The sequence below is a fragment of the Plecotus auritus genome, assembly GCF_963455305.1.
Source record: "Plecotus auritus genome assembly, chromosome: 4".
In the NCBI taxonomy this organism is placed as follows: domain Eukaryota; kingdom Metazoa; phylum Chordata; class Mammalia; order Chiroptera; family Vespertilionidae; genus Plecotus; species Plecotus auritus.
In genome coordinates, this window is record NC_137775.1 from 179,541,342 (window position 1) to 179,562,624 (window position 21,283).

The following is a 21,283-nucleotide window of genomic DNA, read 5'->3' on the forward strand; positions in this document are numbered from 1 at the left end:
CTCTTTATCTCTATTTCTTGCTCCCCAGAGGCTGGCACTTAGAACTTTTTTAGCTGATTTTCTTGCATTTAGCTCCGCATCCGTAAATGGCATGCTTATGTTGCTAACTCTTGATTTTTCAGTTTTAATATTTTTTATTTCTGCTTTTGCTTTTCTATTTCTAAGCTCTTTTGTTTCCTCTGGGTGTTCTTCTATACCAGTCTTACTGTCATTTCTTGAATACAATATTCTCTTATTTCTCTGAGATACTTACTGGTGTTGTCTTCACTCTGAATAGTTTCAAGTAGATTTTACCCGTTTGTTGTTTATTCTTGTCTCTCTTTCATGTTGCAGGCTTCTCTCGGCACCTAATATCCCAGGGCTACTGCTCGTTGTTAAGAGTGGGGAAGCTCTGTTTGCATGGTGAGCTCCCTGTAGCCATTCTGTGATTGGATTGCTTGGGCTGAATACCTGACCTTGATGTCTGTGCCTTTCCTCTCAGGCTGGTCATATTCTCCAGCGTATACCTTTCACATCTGCCTGGAAGGTAAAGTCCAGGCCAAATGCTTTGGTAGTCAAAGGGGTGAAGCAGGTGAAGGTGTTGTCTCAGTATTCAGCAGTCCCATTTCCCATATGAGTTCACTGACCTGTACACTTTTTATCTTACTTTCTCCAGAATGTAAACCTCTATTTTTCAGTCTTGTGTGATGGAGGGTGAGGGGCCAGCAATTATTACCCTGCAAGGAGAATGGGGTTGAATTGTTGATCAGTAGTATAATGAAAACCTAAGCAAATAGATAGTAATTCCAAGACAATGGCAATGCAGGAATAGAGAAAGGTAACTGCAGTAGGCTGATGAATACTGACCTAGTATTACCTGGGTCTCTTGATTGTAGTTCACCTCACCTCAGGTAACTTATGCTCCTAATTCCTGAGCCTTTGGAAGATTTGTTTTATGAATGGAATTTTCTGCTTTCCTAGCAGCTACTTTAGAGTTTGGCCACTTTGGGTCTGCTAAATCAGTTACTCTTTTGTCCATGTTTTATAGCTTTCTTTGTTGTTTTCTGTTTGTTTGTGTGCTTGTTTGTTTTGTTAAATATATTTTTATTAATTTCAGAGATGAAGGGACAGGGAGAGAGAAACATCAGTGATGAGAGACAATAATTGATGGGCTGCCTCCTGCATGCCTTCTACTGGGAATCGAGCCCACAACCCAGGCATGTGCCCTGACTGGGTATTGAACCGTGACCTCCTGGTTCATAGGAATGGTAAGTAATAGAACTGTGCAGCAATATTTGGGGGATAAGAATAGGAAGAAGGAATAGGCAATATGTTCACCACTGAGCCATGCCGGCCGGGCCTGGAGTTTTTATAGATGTGTCCATATTTGGCTCTTTTCCATTCTGTCTGCTCTGCACTTGGCAAGCCTTTCATCCTGAAGTTTTGTTTGTCATTTAAAACTCAGGGACATTTTGCCCAAGCCTGTTTGGCCAAGTAGATAGAGCGTTGGCCCACATGCTGAAGGGTCCCAGGTTTGATTCCAGTCAATGGCACATACCTCTGATGCAGGCTCTATCCTCCACCCCGGGAAGGCAACCAATCAGTGTCTTTCTCTCTCACATTGATGCTTCTCTTTCTGTGTCACTCCCCCTCCCTTCCACTCTCTGTAGAAATTAATGGAAAAATATCCTCAAGTGAAAATTAACAAAAAACGCAGGGACTTTTTTCTATTATTTCTTCAGCTGTTTCTTTCCCATCTTGTCTCTGATCTTGTCTTAGGAAGCTCCTGATAGGTACTGTTGGACTTGGCCTATATGTTTTCAGTTTTTTCATATTTTCTATCTTTTCCTCTTTGTTCTGCATTTGGGAGTTTACTCTGACTTGACTTTTCCTATTAGCAGTTTCAATTTTATTCTGTCATTTAGTGTGATGTTTGATTTTTAAACAGTGTGACAATATTTTTAATTGCCAGGAACTTCTTCTTATTCTGGGGTTGCTCCATTTTCTCCCTCTTATTGGCGCATTCCTTTAAGAGTGTAATAGTCTCTCACGGACCTCTGAGAATGCTTGTAAAAATAAATTGTGAAGTTCTGTTCTCAACACCATCTGTTTTCCCCCTAGTTTAGTCTTTTCAGCTCTGTCTACTGTCACTGATATTTTCTTCAAATGTCTGGTGATCTAGAACAGCTGGCTTATATTTATAAGTGAGGGACTAGGTTGGTTCATGGAGAATATGTGTCTGATGAGGATTTCCTCGGTAGCTGTGCAGGCTGCCCTCTCTGAAATGGGAGGCGTGAGTAGGACTGAGTAAGTGGTGAGCCTGTCCTCAGGCAGGCTTCTCCTTTACATTTGTAGGCAAGACCAGGTGAGCAAGCTGGGAGCCCTCATAATAGCTAAATTAAGAACTTACCGAGATAGAACACATTAATATTAATATTAATGCAGTGCTTTAAGTTGGCAGAACAGAAGGTGAGTGTTGGGAAGGGTGTAAGGGAAGTTTGGTTGTCATAATTATGGAACACTACAGGCATCTGGTGGAGAACAGTCCTGTGCAAAAAGAATATTTGCTCCCCAAATGCCAAGAGTTCCCTGTTTGAGAAACACTGCTTTAGTGTATTCACTCCTGGACAGTCTTTTCCTGCACCCCTGCCTCCTTTAGTTCTGTTATGAAGAACCAGATTTACCCCAACCTCTCACTCATCATCTGTGTTAGGAACCCTCCCCCATGCAGGACAAACAGCCAGTATCTCTGGAAAGAACTTGGTGGTGGTTCGGCCAGAAAGCGGGGAGCTCTTGCGAATGGGGTTCCTTAATTGCCCTGCTCCGCCACTGCGCCTGTCCTTTCCCTTTGTTGATGCCAAGCTTAGAGTCTCCCTAAGAATGCTTTGGAAAATACGGCTCCACATTTTGTTTCAAGGTGTGAAATGTTGACCGTGCATTCAAGAACTTCAGTAGGAGGAGCTGAATTTGGTTATTTCTATTAGGGTGCCTTCCACTGGTGTCTCCCTTCTTTCCCATCTCGTCACCCTGCCATCTCCATCGAAGAAAGAGTTAAAACACTTTACTCCTTTCCTGTACTCCCTCCATGTTAATAATGCAATAGGAAGTATTGTTCTGGGAATTTCCCATGTATTATTTAACAGCAACAACCCTGTGAAATAGACAGACACCATTGTCTTCTCCTCTTAGCAGGTGGAAGACTCTGCCTGGGGAGGGGAAGTCATTTACTCGGGTTGTCAGGACTGTGAAGAGTCCAGGTCCTTAATCACTAAGCTGCATCATCTAACTGTGACTCCTTCCTAGTGTTATCATTGTGCTTCATACACATGTTCACACATTGTGTTCTACTCTACCAGATTGAATTTTGGGGGAAAAGAGAGTATCTGTATTCTTCAACATCTAACATTATGTGTGGCCTATAAGCACTCAATTAATGTGGACTAAGTTAACTTAGCACCTCAAAATGTTTCTTTTCTTCTTTGACTCAGTATAACCAAATTAGAATTTCAAGATATTAGTTAGAGCTAAGGTATTGACAGCATATAGTCATATTATAGAAAACAGTTGTCTGATTGGCATAACTAATGGTTTACAAGAAGAACTCAGCTGTCATGGTCCAGTCAGTTGTGTGAAAATAGTTGTGTCAAAATGTAACCTCAAAGAAACCTGAGTTGATCCACATTTCAGTAGGTTCTTTTTTTTCTATATCACTCCTTGGAAATGTATATTTTTAAAGAATTTTGCTGCTCTACTGCAAGTACATTAGAAGTAATCTAACTTTTAGGGACCTCCTTTCAAGTTAGGCTTAAATCTTTCCAAATGCACATAGAATGAGATTTTGTTTTTCATATCCTGGATTCTGTAAATTGTGCAGCATGGTCCTAGGGAAATAATTATTTTATCTATAAAATTCTTGCAGAAATAATTTTTAACATCTTATGAAAACTTAATTTACCTGCCATTTTTAATAGGGAATTCAGTTTGTTGAATTGACGTGAATATACCACCAAATGTGCTTACAAAAGGATTTTTAATATTAAAATAAGCTCCAGTTCTAATTTATTAAGACTAGTTTATTTAATTCTAAAACTTGGTAGAAATGCTTATGTAAAACAATTCTAGAAAGCTTTTAGAACAGAATATAGGTGGGTAAATACTGTGTGTTTTATTAAATTTGCTTCACATACTGAACTATATTGTAGAAAGTTAGAGATAGATTTATATTTAAGAAGTATTTTGCCATTTTAGTAGGCTAACCATTGAAAGAGATACCACTTCCTTCTTTATGGCTTGTACAATTCGTGAGAAATTGATAGCTTTAAGATTACTGCTTTCTAAACACTACATTTTGCTGATTCCAAGTATTATAGAGAGATTTTATTTTATAAATAACACTAGAGGCCCAGTGCATGAAATTCGTGCACGGCGGGGAGGTATCCCTCAGCCCAGCCTGCACCCTCTCCAATCTAGGACCTGTCAAGGGATGTCCGACTGCCCATTTAAGATGGCAGTCGGACATCCCTCTTACAATCCAGGACTGCTGGCTCCCAACTGCTCGCCTGCCTGCCTTCCTGATTGCCCTAACCGCTTCTGCCTGCCAGCCTGATCACCCCCTAACCACTCCCATGCCAGCCTGATTGATGCCTAACTGCTCCCTTGCCAGCCTGTTTTCCCCTAACTGCCCTCCCCTGCAGGCCGGTCACCCCTAACTGCCCTCCCCTGCAGGCCTGGTCACCCCTAACTGCCCTCCCCTGCTGGCCTGATCGCCCACAACTGCCCTCCCTTGCAGGCCTGGTCGCTCCCAACTGTCCTCCCTTGCTGGCCATCTTGTGGGGGCCATCTTGTGTCCACATGGGGGCAGGATCTTTGACCACATGGGGGCAGCCATCTAGTGTGTTGGAGCGATGGTCAATCTGCATATTACTCTTTTATTAGATAGGATAGAGGCCTGCTGCATGGGTGGGGGCCAGCTGGTTTTCCCTGAAGGGTGTCCTGGATCAGGGTGGGGGTTCCCTTGGGGCGTGAGGCGGCCTGGGCGAGGGGCCTGTGGTGGTTTGCAGGCCGGCCACGCCCCTCGGCGACCCAAGTGGGGGCTCTGGTATCTGGGGTTTATTTATCTTCTACAATTGAAACTTTGTAGCCTGGAGTGGAGCCAAACCTTCTGCTTGCTCTGTGGCGGCAGCCATTTCTTTTGGGATTTATGTATCTTCTATAATTGAAACTTTGTAGCCTTAAGCAGAGGCCTGGGCTGGCCAGGGTGTGCGGAAAGCTTGGCTTCCTCCATCGTCGGGGGCAACCCTAGCCTCCTGCTCTTTCCAACTCCGTGGCTGCCGCCATTTCTGTTGGGATTTATGTATCTTCTTTCATTGAAACTTTGAAGCCTTGAGTGGAGGCCTGGGCCGGCAAGGGCAGGTGGAAAGCTTGGCTTCCTCCATCGCTGGGGAAACCCAAGCCTCCCTCCTGCTCTCTGTGGCCATAGCCATCTTGGTTGGGTTTATTTGCATATTCGCTCCTGATTGGCTGGTGGGCGTGGCAGAGTGATGGTTAATTTGCATATTACTCTTTTATTAGTTAGGATTTAACTTAAAAACTAGTCTTAATTTTGGTAACAGGACAATGTTACATTTTTGTAACTGAAACTGTATTATCGAGAACTTAGGATGTACCAGATTGTGGTGTAGTTGCTGGGAATATAGGTTTGAAGAAGACAGACATTTCTGTGCTCAGAGTTAGTTTAGAAAGGAAATTATACATTAAACAAATACCAAAAATATTACAAGTTTGTCAGAGTTATGAAGTGTAGGGTACTATGAAAATATGCATTAGGAGACTTGATCCTAATGGGGAAGCCAGGGACATAGGTATCCTGCTCCTGAAGGGTGCCAGTGAATTAGATACATAAAGGTGGTTTCCTTCTATTCTTACTGTGGTAAAATTTTCCATTAGAACCGAGTTTGAGTTCTGTTTGACATATTAGAAGCATTGAGATGATTGTGGGGGTTTTTTTCTTATAGTGTGAACATATATTAAAATATATTATGTACTTTTAAAATGTTGAACCATCTTTATATTACTAGGATAAACTATAGTTGACTCTTAATTGTTATTTTAAAAGACATTGTTATATTCAGTTTGTCAATATGTTTAAGATATTTGCATATATGCTCATCAGTGAGTTGAGTTTATAATTTTCTTTGAATTTTGAAATCCAAATCCATATAGAAGTTGGAAAGATTTTGATCTTTTCTGTGTTTTATTTTAAAAACAAGAATTACCTCTTTCTTCAAGGTTTTATAGACTATATTCTTAAATCTATCTAGGGCTAATGTCTTTATAAAAGGTTATCTTTGAAAACCTTTGCAATTTCTCCTATTTTGAACTGTTTTCATTTTTATCTCTTTCTCCTAAACTTCAATAATTAAAATTTTCCGAGAAAATCTCTATACTGACTAAATTTTAAATAAAGTTCTTTGTGTTCTCTTTTTAATCTTTATGTCTGCAATTATTTTCTCATTGCATTTCTAATGTTATGTGTGTCTTCTCTTATCGTAATCAGACTAGCCAAGTACTTGTCTACTTTTATTGGTCTTTTGAAAAAGCCAGCTTATTGACCAAATCTATGGTTCTTTATTTTTGAATTGATTTCTTCTTTCCCTATTATTCATTCTTTTTTTTCCTGTTTCTGAATTTCCCATTACCTTATAAATTTTAGTCTTTCATGATCCATAGTGGTTTTCTCATACTTTCTCTCTTATTGCCCTTTTCTAGTGGGAGAATTCTTCAATTTGATCATCCTACACATTATAACTTAATCTTTTTCTTTATCCATTTTGCTTTCTTTTCTCTCCCCAACACATTCCCAAGTAATTCTGTTTCTTTGGCAGATAATGCTTCTGTTTGTTGAATTAGTTGAGTTGCATTCATGCTGCTCGTTTTCATAAGTGTTTTGTGATTCTTGATTTGTTCATATTTGTAATTGAAGGGTCTAGATTAAATATATTAATTTTTCTAGAGCTCAAATAGGAATCCCACTTATATGTCATTGAATCTAGCTTCTGATTAAAGGGTCTGTCCTGGTGATTATGCAGGAGGAATGGAACTTGCAAAAATCTGACCTTCTGAGCTTCGGGACTTTTCCTTTCTTCCTGGAATCTCTGAGTACATTGGGACACTTCCCCATTTCTCTGGCTCCCGCCCAGTTTTGCAAGGTTCCCACTACAGAGAACTTCTAACTCATATATTAAGCGTTTACATACTCTAGAGTTGCCTTGTGGTTATCCATGTCTGAGTAATTATAGATTCAGTTAACATTTTAATATTTTATAAGGTTAATTATCGCTCATATCTTATATATTTTCTCATTTTGTCATGTGTTTAGGATAATTTAGTTTAAAGTAAGAATAATTGTATTTTTTAATAGTTCGTTTTATTAGACAACTGATTTACTGTTGACTTGTTAGGGGAAACCATTCCTCCATACTGTCACATCTCACCTCAGTAAAAGAGGGGGCATGAGAGTATGCCAGGTGTCAGAACATTGTCCATTTTGGGAGTATGCCAGGTGTCAGAACATTGTCCATTTTATTCACAACAGAGTGTAGAACAAAAGTGTTAGGACAGATCCTTGCATGGCAGAGAAGTTGTGTTAATGTTTTGACTTCCTGGTTTAACCGGAGCCCCATGGCAACTTGTTCTACACCTACCTACCCATCACCTCACCTAACCTCCCCACCAGTTTCTGTCTGGCTTTCCCACCAGTCAACCCTGAGATGCCCCACATAGGTCCCATTTAACCATGTACAAAGGGGAAGATCCGAAAGACACAAAGTCCCCTCACCCCAACTTTCACCTTTGGGATTAAATAGCCTGGAGCAGGGAAAGTGAATTGTGATAAAAACCAAGTGAGGACTTCTATTTTATTTTTAAAATATATTTTTATTGATTTCAGAGAGAGGAAGGGAGAGGGAGAGATTGAAACATCAATGATGCGAGAGAATCATTGATTGGCCACTTCCTGTATGTCCCCCATTGGGGATCGAACCTGCAACCCAGGCATATGCCCATGACCGGAATCGAACCTGGGACTCCCCAGTCTGCAAGCCGATGCTCTATCCACTGAGCCAAACCGGCTAGGGCCCAAGTGAGGATGTTTCAAGAAGCATTGACAGGAACATTAAGAATAACATCTGACTGCAACTTCAGAAAAAAAAGTGCACCAGGGGAAAATAGTCTTAGCAGATGTTCTGAAACTGCCCGTAAGAAAGGGCTGGGACGGATCCTCTGAGCTTTGGGCTCAATGGGGCTTGGCTGGCCCTGTCTGCACCTGCTGAGCCGGATGCGCTGGGGGCTGCCTGCAAGCACAGTGCAGTCTGTCTGGCTCCATCTTCAGCGAGAGTCCTTCAGCTCCCTCCCACAGCACTCCCCAGTGTGTTAACAGTTGTCCACAAAGCTTTGCAACTCGCAGAAGTACTGAAGTGCTGCAAGTTTACTAGTCCTCTTCTGACTGGTGGGGAGGTATGTCACCTGCTGGGTGTTGGGGAGACTTCAGGAGACCCGGTTAGGTCTTTGGCTGCTGACTGGTATTGTTGCTGAGAGCTTTCCCTTTGTGCTTGGCCAGGGTGGCCCACGCAGGCAGTCCGTGCCTGCTGATAGTGCAGGTTCTCTCTATTTGCAGACCTGTGTCCCCCAGAGGGCATTCCACCAGTTTGTCTAGGAGGCACGCCCTCGCAAGAGGTACTGGTGTTTCAGAGATCTAGCAGGCAGGAGCAGAAGTTCTCGCGCATTAGGAATGGGAGCCTGGCGTGGGTGGCATCCGGAGCTTTCCTCCTGTACAGGCAGTGTGCTGATTTCCGGGGTTTCCAGCTGTAGCAGTCCTGCATCGTCCTCCGCAAGGGGCTGGGGTTCCTCCTCGATACACTGAAGCCGGAATTGTTGAGTATGTCTCCACTTTCAAGTCTTTGGGAGCCTGAGTCCCACAGGGAAATGAGGTCTTCTTCAAGATTTCATTGAAAAGTACATGATTTGCTTCTTCACAAAAATAAACAGCCGTACAAACACCTGGCTGCTGTCAACCTTCACCAGCATCACATTCACCCTGAACAGCCAGTTGCTGCCAGTTGCCAGGGCCTCCCCACCCTTGTGCAGAACTTCATGGGTTTACGGCAGCGATTTTCAACCTTGTTCATCTGACGGCACACGTAAACTAACTACTAGCATTCTGCAGCACACCAAAAATATATTTTTTGCCTGATTAAAAAAAAGGTATAATTTTAATTCATTCACACCGATGGCTATTGTTTTGTTGGCTGTTGTTTTTTTATTTGACAATCTATGTGAAAAGGGGTCACTGCCCCTGACTAAGAAGTCAGGTATTGCATGTTTTAAAAACATTGTGGCACACTATTGCCGTGTGGTGTGCGCTCAGCTTTCCTGGAGCTCCTTGGCCATTTCCTTTTGGGGGAAAATCAAGCCAGACTTGGCCAGAAAACATGGCTGTGTGGGCGGGTCTAGTATTCTAACAGAAAATGAAGAGATAATGTCGAAGTGGGTAAATTAAAAAGTAGCAATGTGAGCATTTATCCAGAAACATAGATGTGATTAAAAGAGACTTAAAGTAGTTCCTTTTGGAGAGGTGGGATAAGTTGGAGAGCGGCAGTAGTGTGGAACAGAGAACTGCTGTATTTCATTGTAAGCCACTTAGTAATACAACTTGACTTTTAATGTTTATGTTTATTTTAATAAAAGTAGCATATATTACAACCAGACAACTACAATATTAGATTTATTCTAAAGAATTATTCTAAATTAAACTGAATAAAATGAAGAGTGATAGTGAATGAAGTGGGTGTGTGTGTCTAGCTTCACTCTCTGACATGTGCGTGTTCAGTTATCCCAGTACCATTTGTTGGAAAGATGATTCTTTCCTTCATTGAGTTGTCTTGTCACCCTTGTTGAAAATCAGTTGACTGTGAATTTATGGATTCTCAGTTAGTTATATCTTCATGCCTTTCTTGAGTACTGTAGCTCTTAGTCAGATTTGAAATTCAGTATGGCTCTCCCGGCTTTGTTCTTTTTGAAGCCTGTTTGGCTATTCTGTGTCCCCTGCATTTCTCATATGAATTTTAGAATCAATTTATCAATTTCTGCGAAAACGAACAAACAGGCATCTGAGATTTTGATAGGGATTGCATTAAATCTGTAGATCAGTTTGTGTATATTGCCATTGCCATCTTAACAGTTTGTGAATATGGGATATCTTTCTATTATTTGTCTTCTTTAAATGACACTTTATAGTTCCACTATACAAATCTTGCACTTCTTTTGTTACATTATTAATAATTGTTTTATTTTTCATACTGTTGTAAAAGGAATGATTTTCTTAATTTCATTTTCAGGTTGTTCAATGCTAGTATATAGAAACACAATTGATTTTTGTATTTTGATCTTGTATCCTGTAACCTTGCTGAACTCATTTATTCTAATGTATTTGTATATTCCTTAAGATTTTAAATACATGAGATCATGTCAAAAAAAGGTAGTTTTACTTATTCCTTTCCAATCTTAATGACTTTTATTTCCTTTTCTTGCCTAACTGCTCCAGCTAGAACCTCCAGTACAGTGTTGAGTGAAAGTGGCAAGCGTAGACTTCCTTGCCTTGTTCAGTCTTTCACCATTAAGTATCATGTAAACTGTGGAAATTTTCATAGATCTTCTTTATCAAGTTGGGGAAATTCCCCTTCTATTTGTTAATGGTTTTTAATCATTAAAGAATATTGGGTTATGTCAAATGTTTTTTGTCTATCCAGAGAGATATTGTGTGGTTTTTTGTTTTTGTCCTATTAATAGTACAGTGTATTACATTGATAGATTTTCATGTGTTGATGAACCACCCTGGCATTCCTGGGATAAATTGTACTAGTCATTGTATAAAATCCTTTTCAGTGTTGCTGGATCCAGTTTGCTAGTTTTTTATTAAAGATTATTACATCTTCATTTATAAAGGATATTGACTGTCATTTTCTTGTGATGTCTTTGTCTGGATTTGGTATCTCACAGAATAGTTGGGAAGTGTTTCCTCCTCTCCTTTTTTGGGGAGAGTTTGTGAAGAATTGGTTTTAATTCTTTAATATTTGATAGAATTCACCAGTGAAGCCATCTGATTCTGGGCTTATGGAAAGTTTCTTTTTTTATGTTAATTCTTAACCGGGGATATTTTTTCCATTGTCTTAGATAGAGAGGAAGGGAGGGAGAGAGACAGAGAGAGAGAAACATCAATGTGAGAGAGACACATTGGTTGGTTGCCTCCTGCACGTGTCCTTGACCGGATTTGAACCTGAGATCCTCTGACCACTGAGTAAAACCAGCTAGGGCTATGGGAAGTTTCTTGATTACTAATTACTATACTTTTAAAAATTTATTAAAATTTCTTATTTCTTCCTCGGTAATGTTTTTTAACTTGAAGTTATAAAATAAGTGTAAGATTATAAGCATGTATAAGGTAGTCGGATAAAGCCCAAATTACATATAAAAACCTGTCCTGCTACTAATTCATGGGAAGTCAGTTTGAAACATAATATTTAGCAATTCAATTTTTTAAAATGTGATTTTTCAAAAGAGTGTTCATTGTTAATGTCCTTTTATTTGAATTATTTTATAATCGTATTTCATAATGACTTGGAATTTAAGGCTTTTTAAAATTCATTGAGGTGACATTGGTTAATAACATATGTTTCAAGTGTACAGTTCTATAATACATCATCTCTGCATTGTGTGCTCACCAAAGGTGTTTTTAATACGTTGTTTTTATCTCAGCAGAAATGCAGCAAGTGTTGGATAACCTTACGGAGCTGCCCTCATCTACAGGAGCAGAAGAGATAGACCTCATTTTCCTCAAGGGGATTATGGAGAATCCAATCGTAAAATCACTTGCTAAGGTATATTGGTTTATTCATAAGATTACTAAATTATTTTTTAAAAGTATTTTTACAGAGGTCTTTTCAGATATTGCTGTGTTAGAACTTAGGCTTAGTTAGCAAATAATACTTACCACATAATGAAATCTCAGTATACATCAAAATTTGTTACAACACATTTAAAATTTTAGGGAAATCATAACTGAACCATCATGTTATAGTGTAGTGGGCCCTATGAAAAAGATCCTGGCTCTATCTTCATTTTTAACAACAGCAAAATGCTGACTTCCTTTTTTCTTTTCTTTTTTTTTTAAATTGAGTTTATTGGGATAATATTGGGTAATAAAATTATACAGATTTCAGGGGCTGGTTTTCTTTTTTTACATTAGACCATGCACCTATTTTTTACTTCTTATATCTAGTACTTTTTGAAATCTTATTTTCTCTTGGATAACCCTGGTATTTTAAGTCTATTTCCATATCAGCTCTGTAATAATCTCTTTAACTCATTCATCTTTTATAGCTATTTTTGGCCCAGTTTCTTTCTCTTATACTATTTTCCTGGAATAATTTTTATATACATCACTAAAGCTTAGTGCATCACTGCTTCACAGCCCTGCCCTCCCACTCCTCCGGTTCACCAAATGGTTCTTGCTCTCTGATCTTTTTTTCACATAGCCTTTGTCATTCCCAGAATACTGATTTCACGCTCTCCTTTGATCATTTTTTAGCCACTTGTTTTTTCCTGAGACTTCTGAAAAACCATACCTTTTACAAAGTTTTCCATTGGTGAGAGCTAATTAATGATGCAGATTCTTTATTTTATTCATAAACTTAATCTTTCTAAGATCACATGATATAAAGGTTTTGGCCCCTAGGTAGCCACTTGCAGATTGCCCACTGGAAGTTTTATATATATACACTAGAGGCCCGGCGCCAGCATTAATCTTGCTGTACATTTCATCTTTTTTATTATCATTAATAGAGAATAGTATTTGTCACTTTAGATATAGCCCAATTCTTTTTTTTTTTTTTTAAATATATTTTATTGATATTTTACAGAGAGGAAGGGAGAGGGATAGAGAGTTAGAAACATCGATGAGAGAGAAACATCGATCAGCTGCCTCCTGCACACCTCCTACTGGGGATGTGCCCGCAACCAAGGTACATGCCCTTGACCGGAATCGAACCTGGGACCTTTCAGTCCGCAGGCTGACGCTCTATCCACTGAGCCAAACCGGTTTCGGCTAGCCCACAATTCTTGTTTAAAAAGGTTGTTTTTTGTTTGTAAGCATGGTTGGACTGTGCTTGGGTGAAATACTTGTAAGTTCTGGAAGAGCATTTTCTTCTCTGCAGTTTATTTTTCTAAGGTGCAGTGGTGAATAAGGCTCTCAGAACTGGCCATACAAGAAGGCTAGGCCAGTCATTGTGTGTTCTTCCAAGCACTTGTGGCAGGTGACATATATTTTTACTGAATTATGTAGCTTTCTAGTAGTGTTTTTTCTTAAAGGAAACAAGACCCATTTATTCAAATGCACGTGATTCATCTATCAGAGTTTCCTTTGTCCTTGGTTTGATTAGGTAAATTCCAGTTGGTACTCTTGTCTCTTGAAATTAAATAAATTCTGACTTTAAATTTCTTTCACAAAATCTTAGAGCTAAAAAGCTATATGTTAAAAAAAAAAACAATCCCATTTGCCATTGTAACAACAAGGTGATGTTAGCATGGCTGTCTGTATAGTGAAAAAGTCAAATAAGTTGTGTAGGTAAGAGCTCAAGCCTTGATGTTATACTACCAGACTCTGCCACTTACTAGCGTTGTGAACTTAAACAAATCACCTTATCTCTTTTTGCATCAGTGTCTGTGTCTGTAAGGAGGGTGATTATAACATACCTAGTTTTGCTGAACACACACACACACACACACACACACACACACACACTCTCTCTCTCTCTCTCTCTCTCTCTCTCTCTCTCTCTCTCTCTCTCTCTCACACTATACTCAGAATATATAGTTCCTCACACACACACAGGCACAAGCCCTCAATAAATGTTAACTTGTTTTCTTTTTGTCTTAAGCTTTCTTATACTATCTTAAGAGAGTTAGAATATTGCAAGGTTAATGAAGCTAAATCAGATATTTATTAAAGTAAGTATCTGTATTAAAACAGTAATTCTTGCTTTTTTTATAAGAGTTAACTAATTATGTTACTTTAGTTTTTTCCAATATTATTTATTCCATGATATGTATTGAATGTCTTCATTATCCTATTCTTATCAGACTTTCAAAATATTACACACTTGCCTATTCTCATTCTCTGTGGCATTTCTAGTCTTATTAATTTTTTCTTATCTAAATCTAATAGAAACATTTCCTTCTATTTAAATTACATTTGGTCTTTTGACATTTTTCTGTGTTTAAAAGCAGTTATAATTTCTTCTTTATCAGTTTATTTCATGTGATTTAAAATTTCTTCTGGGGTGTTTCTTTAAAATGTTGCTTAAGATATAGCCCCCATTACACTTAAAAACTTGCTTTACTTTGTGAATCATGTAGGAAAAAATACATTTAAGTGAAAAATTGCATTTTAAAAATTAAAATGTGTATTTGGACTCTGAAGGATTCTTTCTATGATAGAAATAACATTTAAGTATTATAGGTATCAAATAAAGTAATTGATAGTTGCCACTTGAAATTTGGATTTTCCTTCAGCATTTACAGAAATGAATCTTAAAATATTATGTGTAAGACTTGACATCTTACGTGGTTTCATTTATAAACTAAATCTTAATAATTACGATTTGCTATCTTCAGAATCAGACTGCAAGCATTTACCAGAAACACAGAGAACACTGAAATATGAAGACTGCATAGTGTTTATTCTCGGTTTGAATGTAAAACTCTGCTTTACTCCTTCAATGAAAGGGTAATTAGGACTACGATTTTCTGTGACAGTGTGATTCATGGTCCACTTTAAGTGGAAAAGATTATGAGATTTATAAAAAAAAAACAGCTTAAGATATTTAGACATGAAATACCACCGTCCTTCAAGGTCCACTTCAAGAACTGCTTCCCCAAACTGATTTATTTGCTGATTTGGACTCTAGTTTCCCAAAATGATTTTTATGATTTTTTGAATGGTGATTTATATAATGATTATGTTCCTAATAAAGCTTCATCTAGTGTTTGAGCCTAGACTAGAAAGTCATTAGGAAATTCTGTTGGATAAGAAATATGTTTTTTATTGTCATGTGGCCTATTTAGTTTTGCTGTTGTTGTTTCTTATTGATTTCAGAGAGAGGAAGGGAGAAGGGGAGAAAGATAGAAACATCAATGATGAGAGAGAATCACTGATCAACTGCTTCCTGCACGCCCCATACTGGGGATCGAGCCCGAAACCCGGACATGTTCCCCATCCGGAAATGGAACCATGACCTCCTGGTTCATAGGTCGATGCTCAACCACCGAGCCATGCCAACCTGGCATGGCCTTTTTCGTTGTTTGTTTTTTCATAGTTTAATTATAAAAATGAGTTTTTCACGGCCTAGGATAGGAATAGAGGCCAAGATTTATTATACTGCATGAAAAGATTTACTTTAAAAAGTCTATATATTGCCTCTGATTAAAATATTAAATTTGGTTTCAATGAAACACACTTTTAAGTCATATCTTTCAAAACTTTATGAAAAGAAGCAAATCAAGAGGAAAACCACAGTCTGGAGTCAAACAATATGTGTTATTACTTTTCCTATACTATCTTTTCAAAGGCTCATGAGAGGCTGGAAGATTCAAAACTAGAAGCTGTCAGTGACAATAACTTGGAATTAGTCAATGAAATTCTTGAAGATATCACTCCTCTAATCAATGTGGATGAAAATGTGGCAGAACTGGTTGGTATACTCAAAGAGCCTCACTTCCAGGTAAACTTCCTAGCTCTTCTCTCCAAGTCCCCTATGTTCCCAAATAGTCTCCTTTCGTGTTAAGTTCCAGTTTGAGATGAGGTTTTAAATATTATTTAGGTCCATATTTTGCAATATGTAAATTCCAGCATAGATGTTTTAATCTGATATTCTGAGGATACAAAAACACACGTGTAACTAAAACACATTATATAACTATATGAAGTCTGTCACAAAAATACATCAGAAAGGATTTTTCTTTGTGTCATTAAAAAAAAAAAAGCCATATCTGATTCACCATCAGACCATATGCTAGAAACGTCTTTCTCCGTGATGGTGGCTTTTTCTTCCTTGCTACCACTGTTTCCCAGACCTCCTTGTGACCAGTCATACACGTTTTCAGTGGTGCTTCTAGGATTGGGGTGTAGTTGATAACCTTGGGACATCAGAGAGCAATGTAAGGATAGGAAGTATAACATAACATACTTTTGATAGATACAAAAAATAAGTGCAATGTAAGCATTGGTCTATGAAGAGTTAATCATTTTAACAAAGAAAAATTAGTTTCAGGAGAAAAAGGGAGAGGAGGAGATTTCTTATAAATCTGTAATGAAGACAGTGTGGTATTGGGTTAGCATTAGGAAAATAGATTAATCGACAAGAATAGCAACCCCAAAAGTATATCCACACACATATGGCAACCTGTCTTATGATAGAGATACTACATTTTAGAGGGGAAAGAATGGACTGTGTAATAAATGGTTGTGGGATAGAGAAATAAAGTGTCACTTGCTTTCCACTGAAGATCTTGGGACGGGGGCAGCACCCCTTGCTTTTTCCTCAAAGACTTTGTCTGATTCCAACAATGTTAATGTAAAATATGAAGATTTAGAGTGAGATGGTTCCTATATAAATCAGTATCTTAGGTACAAAAACATGGACACATCAGAGACACCCTTTATGCAGGGGCCAGTTGATCAATGCCTTATAAAACATATTCAGGTATTGGGACTTGATCCTCAGGACAGTAGAAAACCCTGGGTGGGGATGAGAAGAGGCATTTAACAGGGAGAGGTCTGATTGTGGAGCTAGATTGTTAAGTACTGAGGCAAGAAATGGTGATGGCAGTATAAAATGAGGACTTTCCAATGGTAAGCCATAAAATCAACAGGACTTGGTGACTGGTTACATGTGACAGTTGCAGAAGAGAGATGTGGGAAGTTGATTAAGGGTAGAATTTATGACAGTTGGCATCACTAAGATTAGGAATACTCTAGGAGAAACTGGACATGTGAATGTTGAGGCCATGTTAGGTCTGTGATACCTCAGGAGCATCTGGGTAGTGCTTTTAGGCAAGCTATCTATATTTTAAGTAAGTACATAAAACTTAATAAGTATACATTTATATAAAGTTTAATAAATACATAAAACTAGAAAATAACAAGCAAAAATACAAAAATTAAGGCATTGTATTCTTATGACCCAAATTACTGTACTATCTTAGTGTGCATATTCCTTCATTTTTTTCTGTGCATAAATGTACTTTCTTTTCTTTACAAATTGAGATCATTTTTCACAAGGTATTGTGTAATTCACCCTTTTTTTCAGTCATTGATTGCCACTTTTCCATTTAAGTGGGCCTCCGTCTCAGGTGTACATGCTCTATTCAAATGTCTTTATTTGATGCCAAGATACTCTTTACAGCTGGTTTGCACACACAGGCTTCCAACCTCGGTCCACGTGCAGCATCTGGTTGGACCACCTCTCTCTCCCTTGATTATGGTGTTGACCTTTTGAAGAGGTCAGGTTATTATCCTGTAGCATGTCCAACTTTCTGGATGTATCTGGCTCCTTCCCTTCTGTGTTTAGTTATCCTTCCCATTTCCTGTAAACAGAAGTTCTATCTAAAAAGTCGGTATTCAAGTTAATTATTTGGAACTCGAATTCATTTTAAATGATGTGATGCAACATGAATTAAATTGTATCAGAAATGTGTAGTGACTGGTTGGCCCATCGCTATTGATGCTGAGTTTGGTCCCTGGTTAAGGGCAATGACAGTCTAACCCTTCCTTTGAAAGCTTTTCCACTAGAAGTAATCTAGTATGTTATTATTCTAGCATTATACAAATGCTGTTTCCTTTCAACCATTTACCTACATTAATAATCCTTGCCTGAATCAATATTTTCATTAGAGGTTGTACATGACATTTTTCAGATTCTCTCACTCTGCATTTATTAGCTAGTGTTCGTATATAAAAAGGGTTTTTCCTTAAGTGGGCTATTGAGCTACTCTGTAATGCATTTCCCACTGAAATGTCAGTGAAATGCTTGATCCTTCCCTTTACCAATTTTCAAAGTAAAGAATTATTTAAAATAGCATTGGTCTATATTAATGAAGAGTGTTTTCAGTCTTTTGTTTTTTAAATAGCACTGTGGAGTTATGGATTTTTCATTAATTCAATATGTTTCAGTCCTCTACAATGCTTAACTCTTTGATTTTCAAATTATCATAATTGTGTTATGTTGTAGGCAGATTTTTAGTCTGTTAATCTGAAGTAATGAAAGATCTGGACCAAAAGTATAAAATTGGGAATTAACAATATATAAATAGTGGTTGAAGTCACAGGAATGAATATTTCCTAAGAGTAGAGAACAGAGTTAAAACAAAGACCAGGTTAGAGATTTGAGTGACTTCAGCATTTATAGGAATAATCCTCTTAAACGGATTTGTGCCCTTTTCCTTTTTTTTTTTTATTATTTTTTTTAGGTATACCTGCACCTTGACGAAAGAAGGAAGAAAGCACCTTGCCGGTGTGGCTTGAGCATCCACCCAAGCACCAACAGGTCCCCGATTCCATTCTCAGTCAGGGCACATGCCTCGGTTGTGTGCTTGATTCCCCACTAGGTGAAGGAGGCTCCCTTTTCCTTTTTGAAAATTTTATTTATTACACATATTTTTATGAAATAGCCAGAAATTATCAATAAAGCCTATATGTTAATTATCTATATTCTGAACCAGTTGACATTTGCTCCCTTCTTCATATTTTTTTAAAAATATGTTTTTATTGATTTCAGAGAGAGAAGGGGAAAGAGTTAGAAACATCAGTGATGAGAGAATCATTGATCAGCTGCCTCCTGCATGCCCCCTACTGGGGATTAAGCTCACAACCTGGGCATGTGCTCTGATGGGGCATTGAACAGTGACCTCCTGGTTCATGGCTCTATGCTCAAAACACTGAGGCATGCCAGCTGGCTCTTCTTTGTATTTTGATTTATTGTTTTTGAACTTGCATTTTAACATCTCAGAAAAAAATTTTAACTTAGCTTTATGTTTTGAATCCTTACAGTCGCTCTTGGAAGCCCATGATATTGTGGCATCGAAGTGTTATGATTCACCTCCATCAAGCCCGGAAATTAATAATTCTGTTAATAATCAGTTATTACCAGTAGATGCCATTCGTATTCTTGGTATTCACAAAAGAGCTGGGGAGCCATTGGTGAGTAGATAAATTGGTGCCTTCTTAAAACTGAAGCTGCCATACTTGTAGCTCAGTCCTGCTCTCATTTTCTTCGCTTTCATAACCCGTATCATGAAAACTTCATTTGTATTTGTTTTATGTGGTTTTTGGCCTCTGTCTAAAATACACTCCTGATGCTGTTTCAGCTTGATTTAGCATACAAAATTAAACCAAGATAAAAATTAAACTGAAATAGAGGCCAGAAGTTTGCCAGTGGGTAGCAAATATTTCAGAAAATAAGTACTTTATTTTTTTCCTATGCCCTTTGAAGAAATCAGCTCAGGTTGCTTGCTAATGAAGTAGCAAAACATGGAAGAAAGTTGTTATTAAAAAGTGAAGAAATGGTAGGGAGGGTTCTATACGTAGTGAAGTTTACAATTTCCTACTTAAAATTATTATTTTTGGATCCTGACTATAAATACAGTGAAATGGGGAAAAGAAAAGCCAGGAACAAGGCCTATCTGTCTTTTCTTGTTCCTTTGAGGTAACCTTTATCCTGTGGAGTGCAGCCTAATAACGTTTCATTTTTTCAGGTTAAAAGGACTTACCATGAAGTCCTTTTTTAAGGGTGGTATATATTGTCACAATTGCACATGGTTTAAGGAGATTAGACTCTTGACACAGGAATATATATATTCATGAGTATTTAAGATTTATTTTTAAGTCTAAAATCAATGACAATTCCGTTCCTTATTTCCTTTAGGGTGTAACCTTTAGGGTTGAAAATAATGACCTGGTAATCGCCCGAATCCTTCATGGAGGCATGATAGATCGACAAGGTCTGCTCCATGTGGGAGATATCATTAAAGAAGTCAATGGCCACGAGGTTGGAAATAATCCAAAGGAATTACAAGAATTACTGAAAAATATTAGTGGAAGTGTCACCCTAAAAATTTTACCAAGCTATAGAGATACCATTATTCCTCAGCAGGTTAGTAATAAGATTCTTGGTAATCTCTAGATTACTTTTATCTTTAATCACACTGTTGGATATAACTAGCCACCAGTTGCTACTCTTTTGCTAAAGAAAAGGGGGGGGTGGGGAACTGTCTTATTTAATTGTTCTGAAATGCCTTATTTTGTGAATTTTTGAATTTTTAAACAACCTCTCTTACTGCTATAAAGGAATTAGTAAAGAAATCTTCCTGTGAACACCACAAACTGCCATTTTAGTAACATACAGCTAGGTAAGAAAAACCATAAAGCCTTTTAGTCATTAATCTAGCAAATATATTTTTTAATATATTTCATTGATTTTTTATAGAGAGGAAGGGAGAGGGATAGAGAGTTAGAAACATCAATGAGAGAGAAACATCGATCAGCTGCCTCCTGCACACCTCCTACTGGGGATGTGCCCACAACCAAGGTACATGCCCTTGACCGGAATCGAACCTGGGACCTTTCAGTCCGCAGGCTGATGCTCTATCCACTGAGCCAAACCAGTTAGGGCTAGCAAATATTTTTTGATCTTGTTATGTTCCAGCCCCTGTGAGAGAATAATGTAGTCCCAACCACCTATACCTTAGTGTGCATGGGATGGGCTAGAAGAGCAATTTTCAACCCCTGTGCTGCAAGAATGTTTAAAACATGCACTACCTGGCCCAGCCGGCATAGCTCAGTGGTTGAGTGTCGACCTATGAACCAGGAGTTTACGATTTGATTCCCAGTCAGAGCATGTGCCCAGGTTGCAGGCTCAATCTCCAGTGTGAGGTATGCAGGAGGCAGGTGATCAACTCTCTTTTATCATTGATGTTTCTCTCTCTTTCTCCCTCTCCTTTCCTCTCTGAAATCAATTTAAAAAAACACATTTATATTTAAAAACAAACCAAAAACGGTGCAATACCTGAGTATTTACTTAGGGGCACTGACCTCTTTTCCTTTAGATTGTCAAATAAAAAATGACAGCAGACAACACAATACCAGTCTGGTGTGAATGATTCAAAATTATACCTTTTTTTTGGTCAGCAAAAATAT

The 21,283-nt window shown here is 38.2% G+C and overlaps 1 protein-coding gene across 6 annotated transcripts in view; it reads left to right on the plus strand.

Annotated features, from left to right (window-relative positions):
• Positions 1–21,283, plus strand: part of PALS2 (protein associated with LIN7 2, MAGUK p55 family member) — a 62,361-nt gene that overhangs the window by 21,104 nt on the left and 19,974 nt on the right. For 2 of the 6 annotated variants that reach the window (XM_080663713.1, XM_080663714.1), the window contains exons 1-5: positions 1,150–1,247; positions 11,791–11,912; positions 15,660–15,812; positions 19,139–19,288; positions 20,013–20,240. In XM_080663713.1, the coding sequence (XP_080519839.1) occupies positions 1,163–1,247; positions 11,791–11,912; positions 15,660–15,812; positions 19,139–19,288; positions 20,013–20,240 (738 nt within the window). In that variant the 5' untranslated portion in view covers positions 1,150–1,162. Of the gene's footprint in view, positions 1–1,149; positions 1,248–11,790; positions 11,913–15,659; positions 15,813–19,138; positions 19,289–20,012; positions 20,241–21,283 lie in introns of those variants that run through there. The other 4 variants (XM_080663715.1, XM_080663717.1, XM_080663716.1 and 1 more) reach the window with 2 other exon arrangements.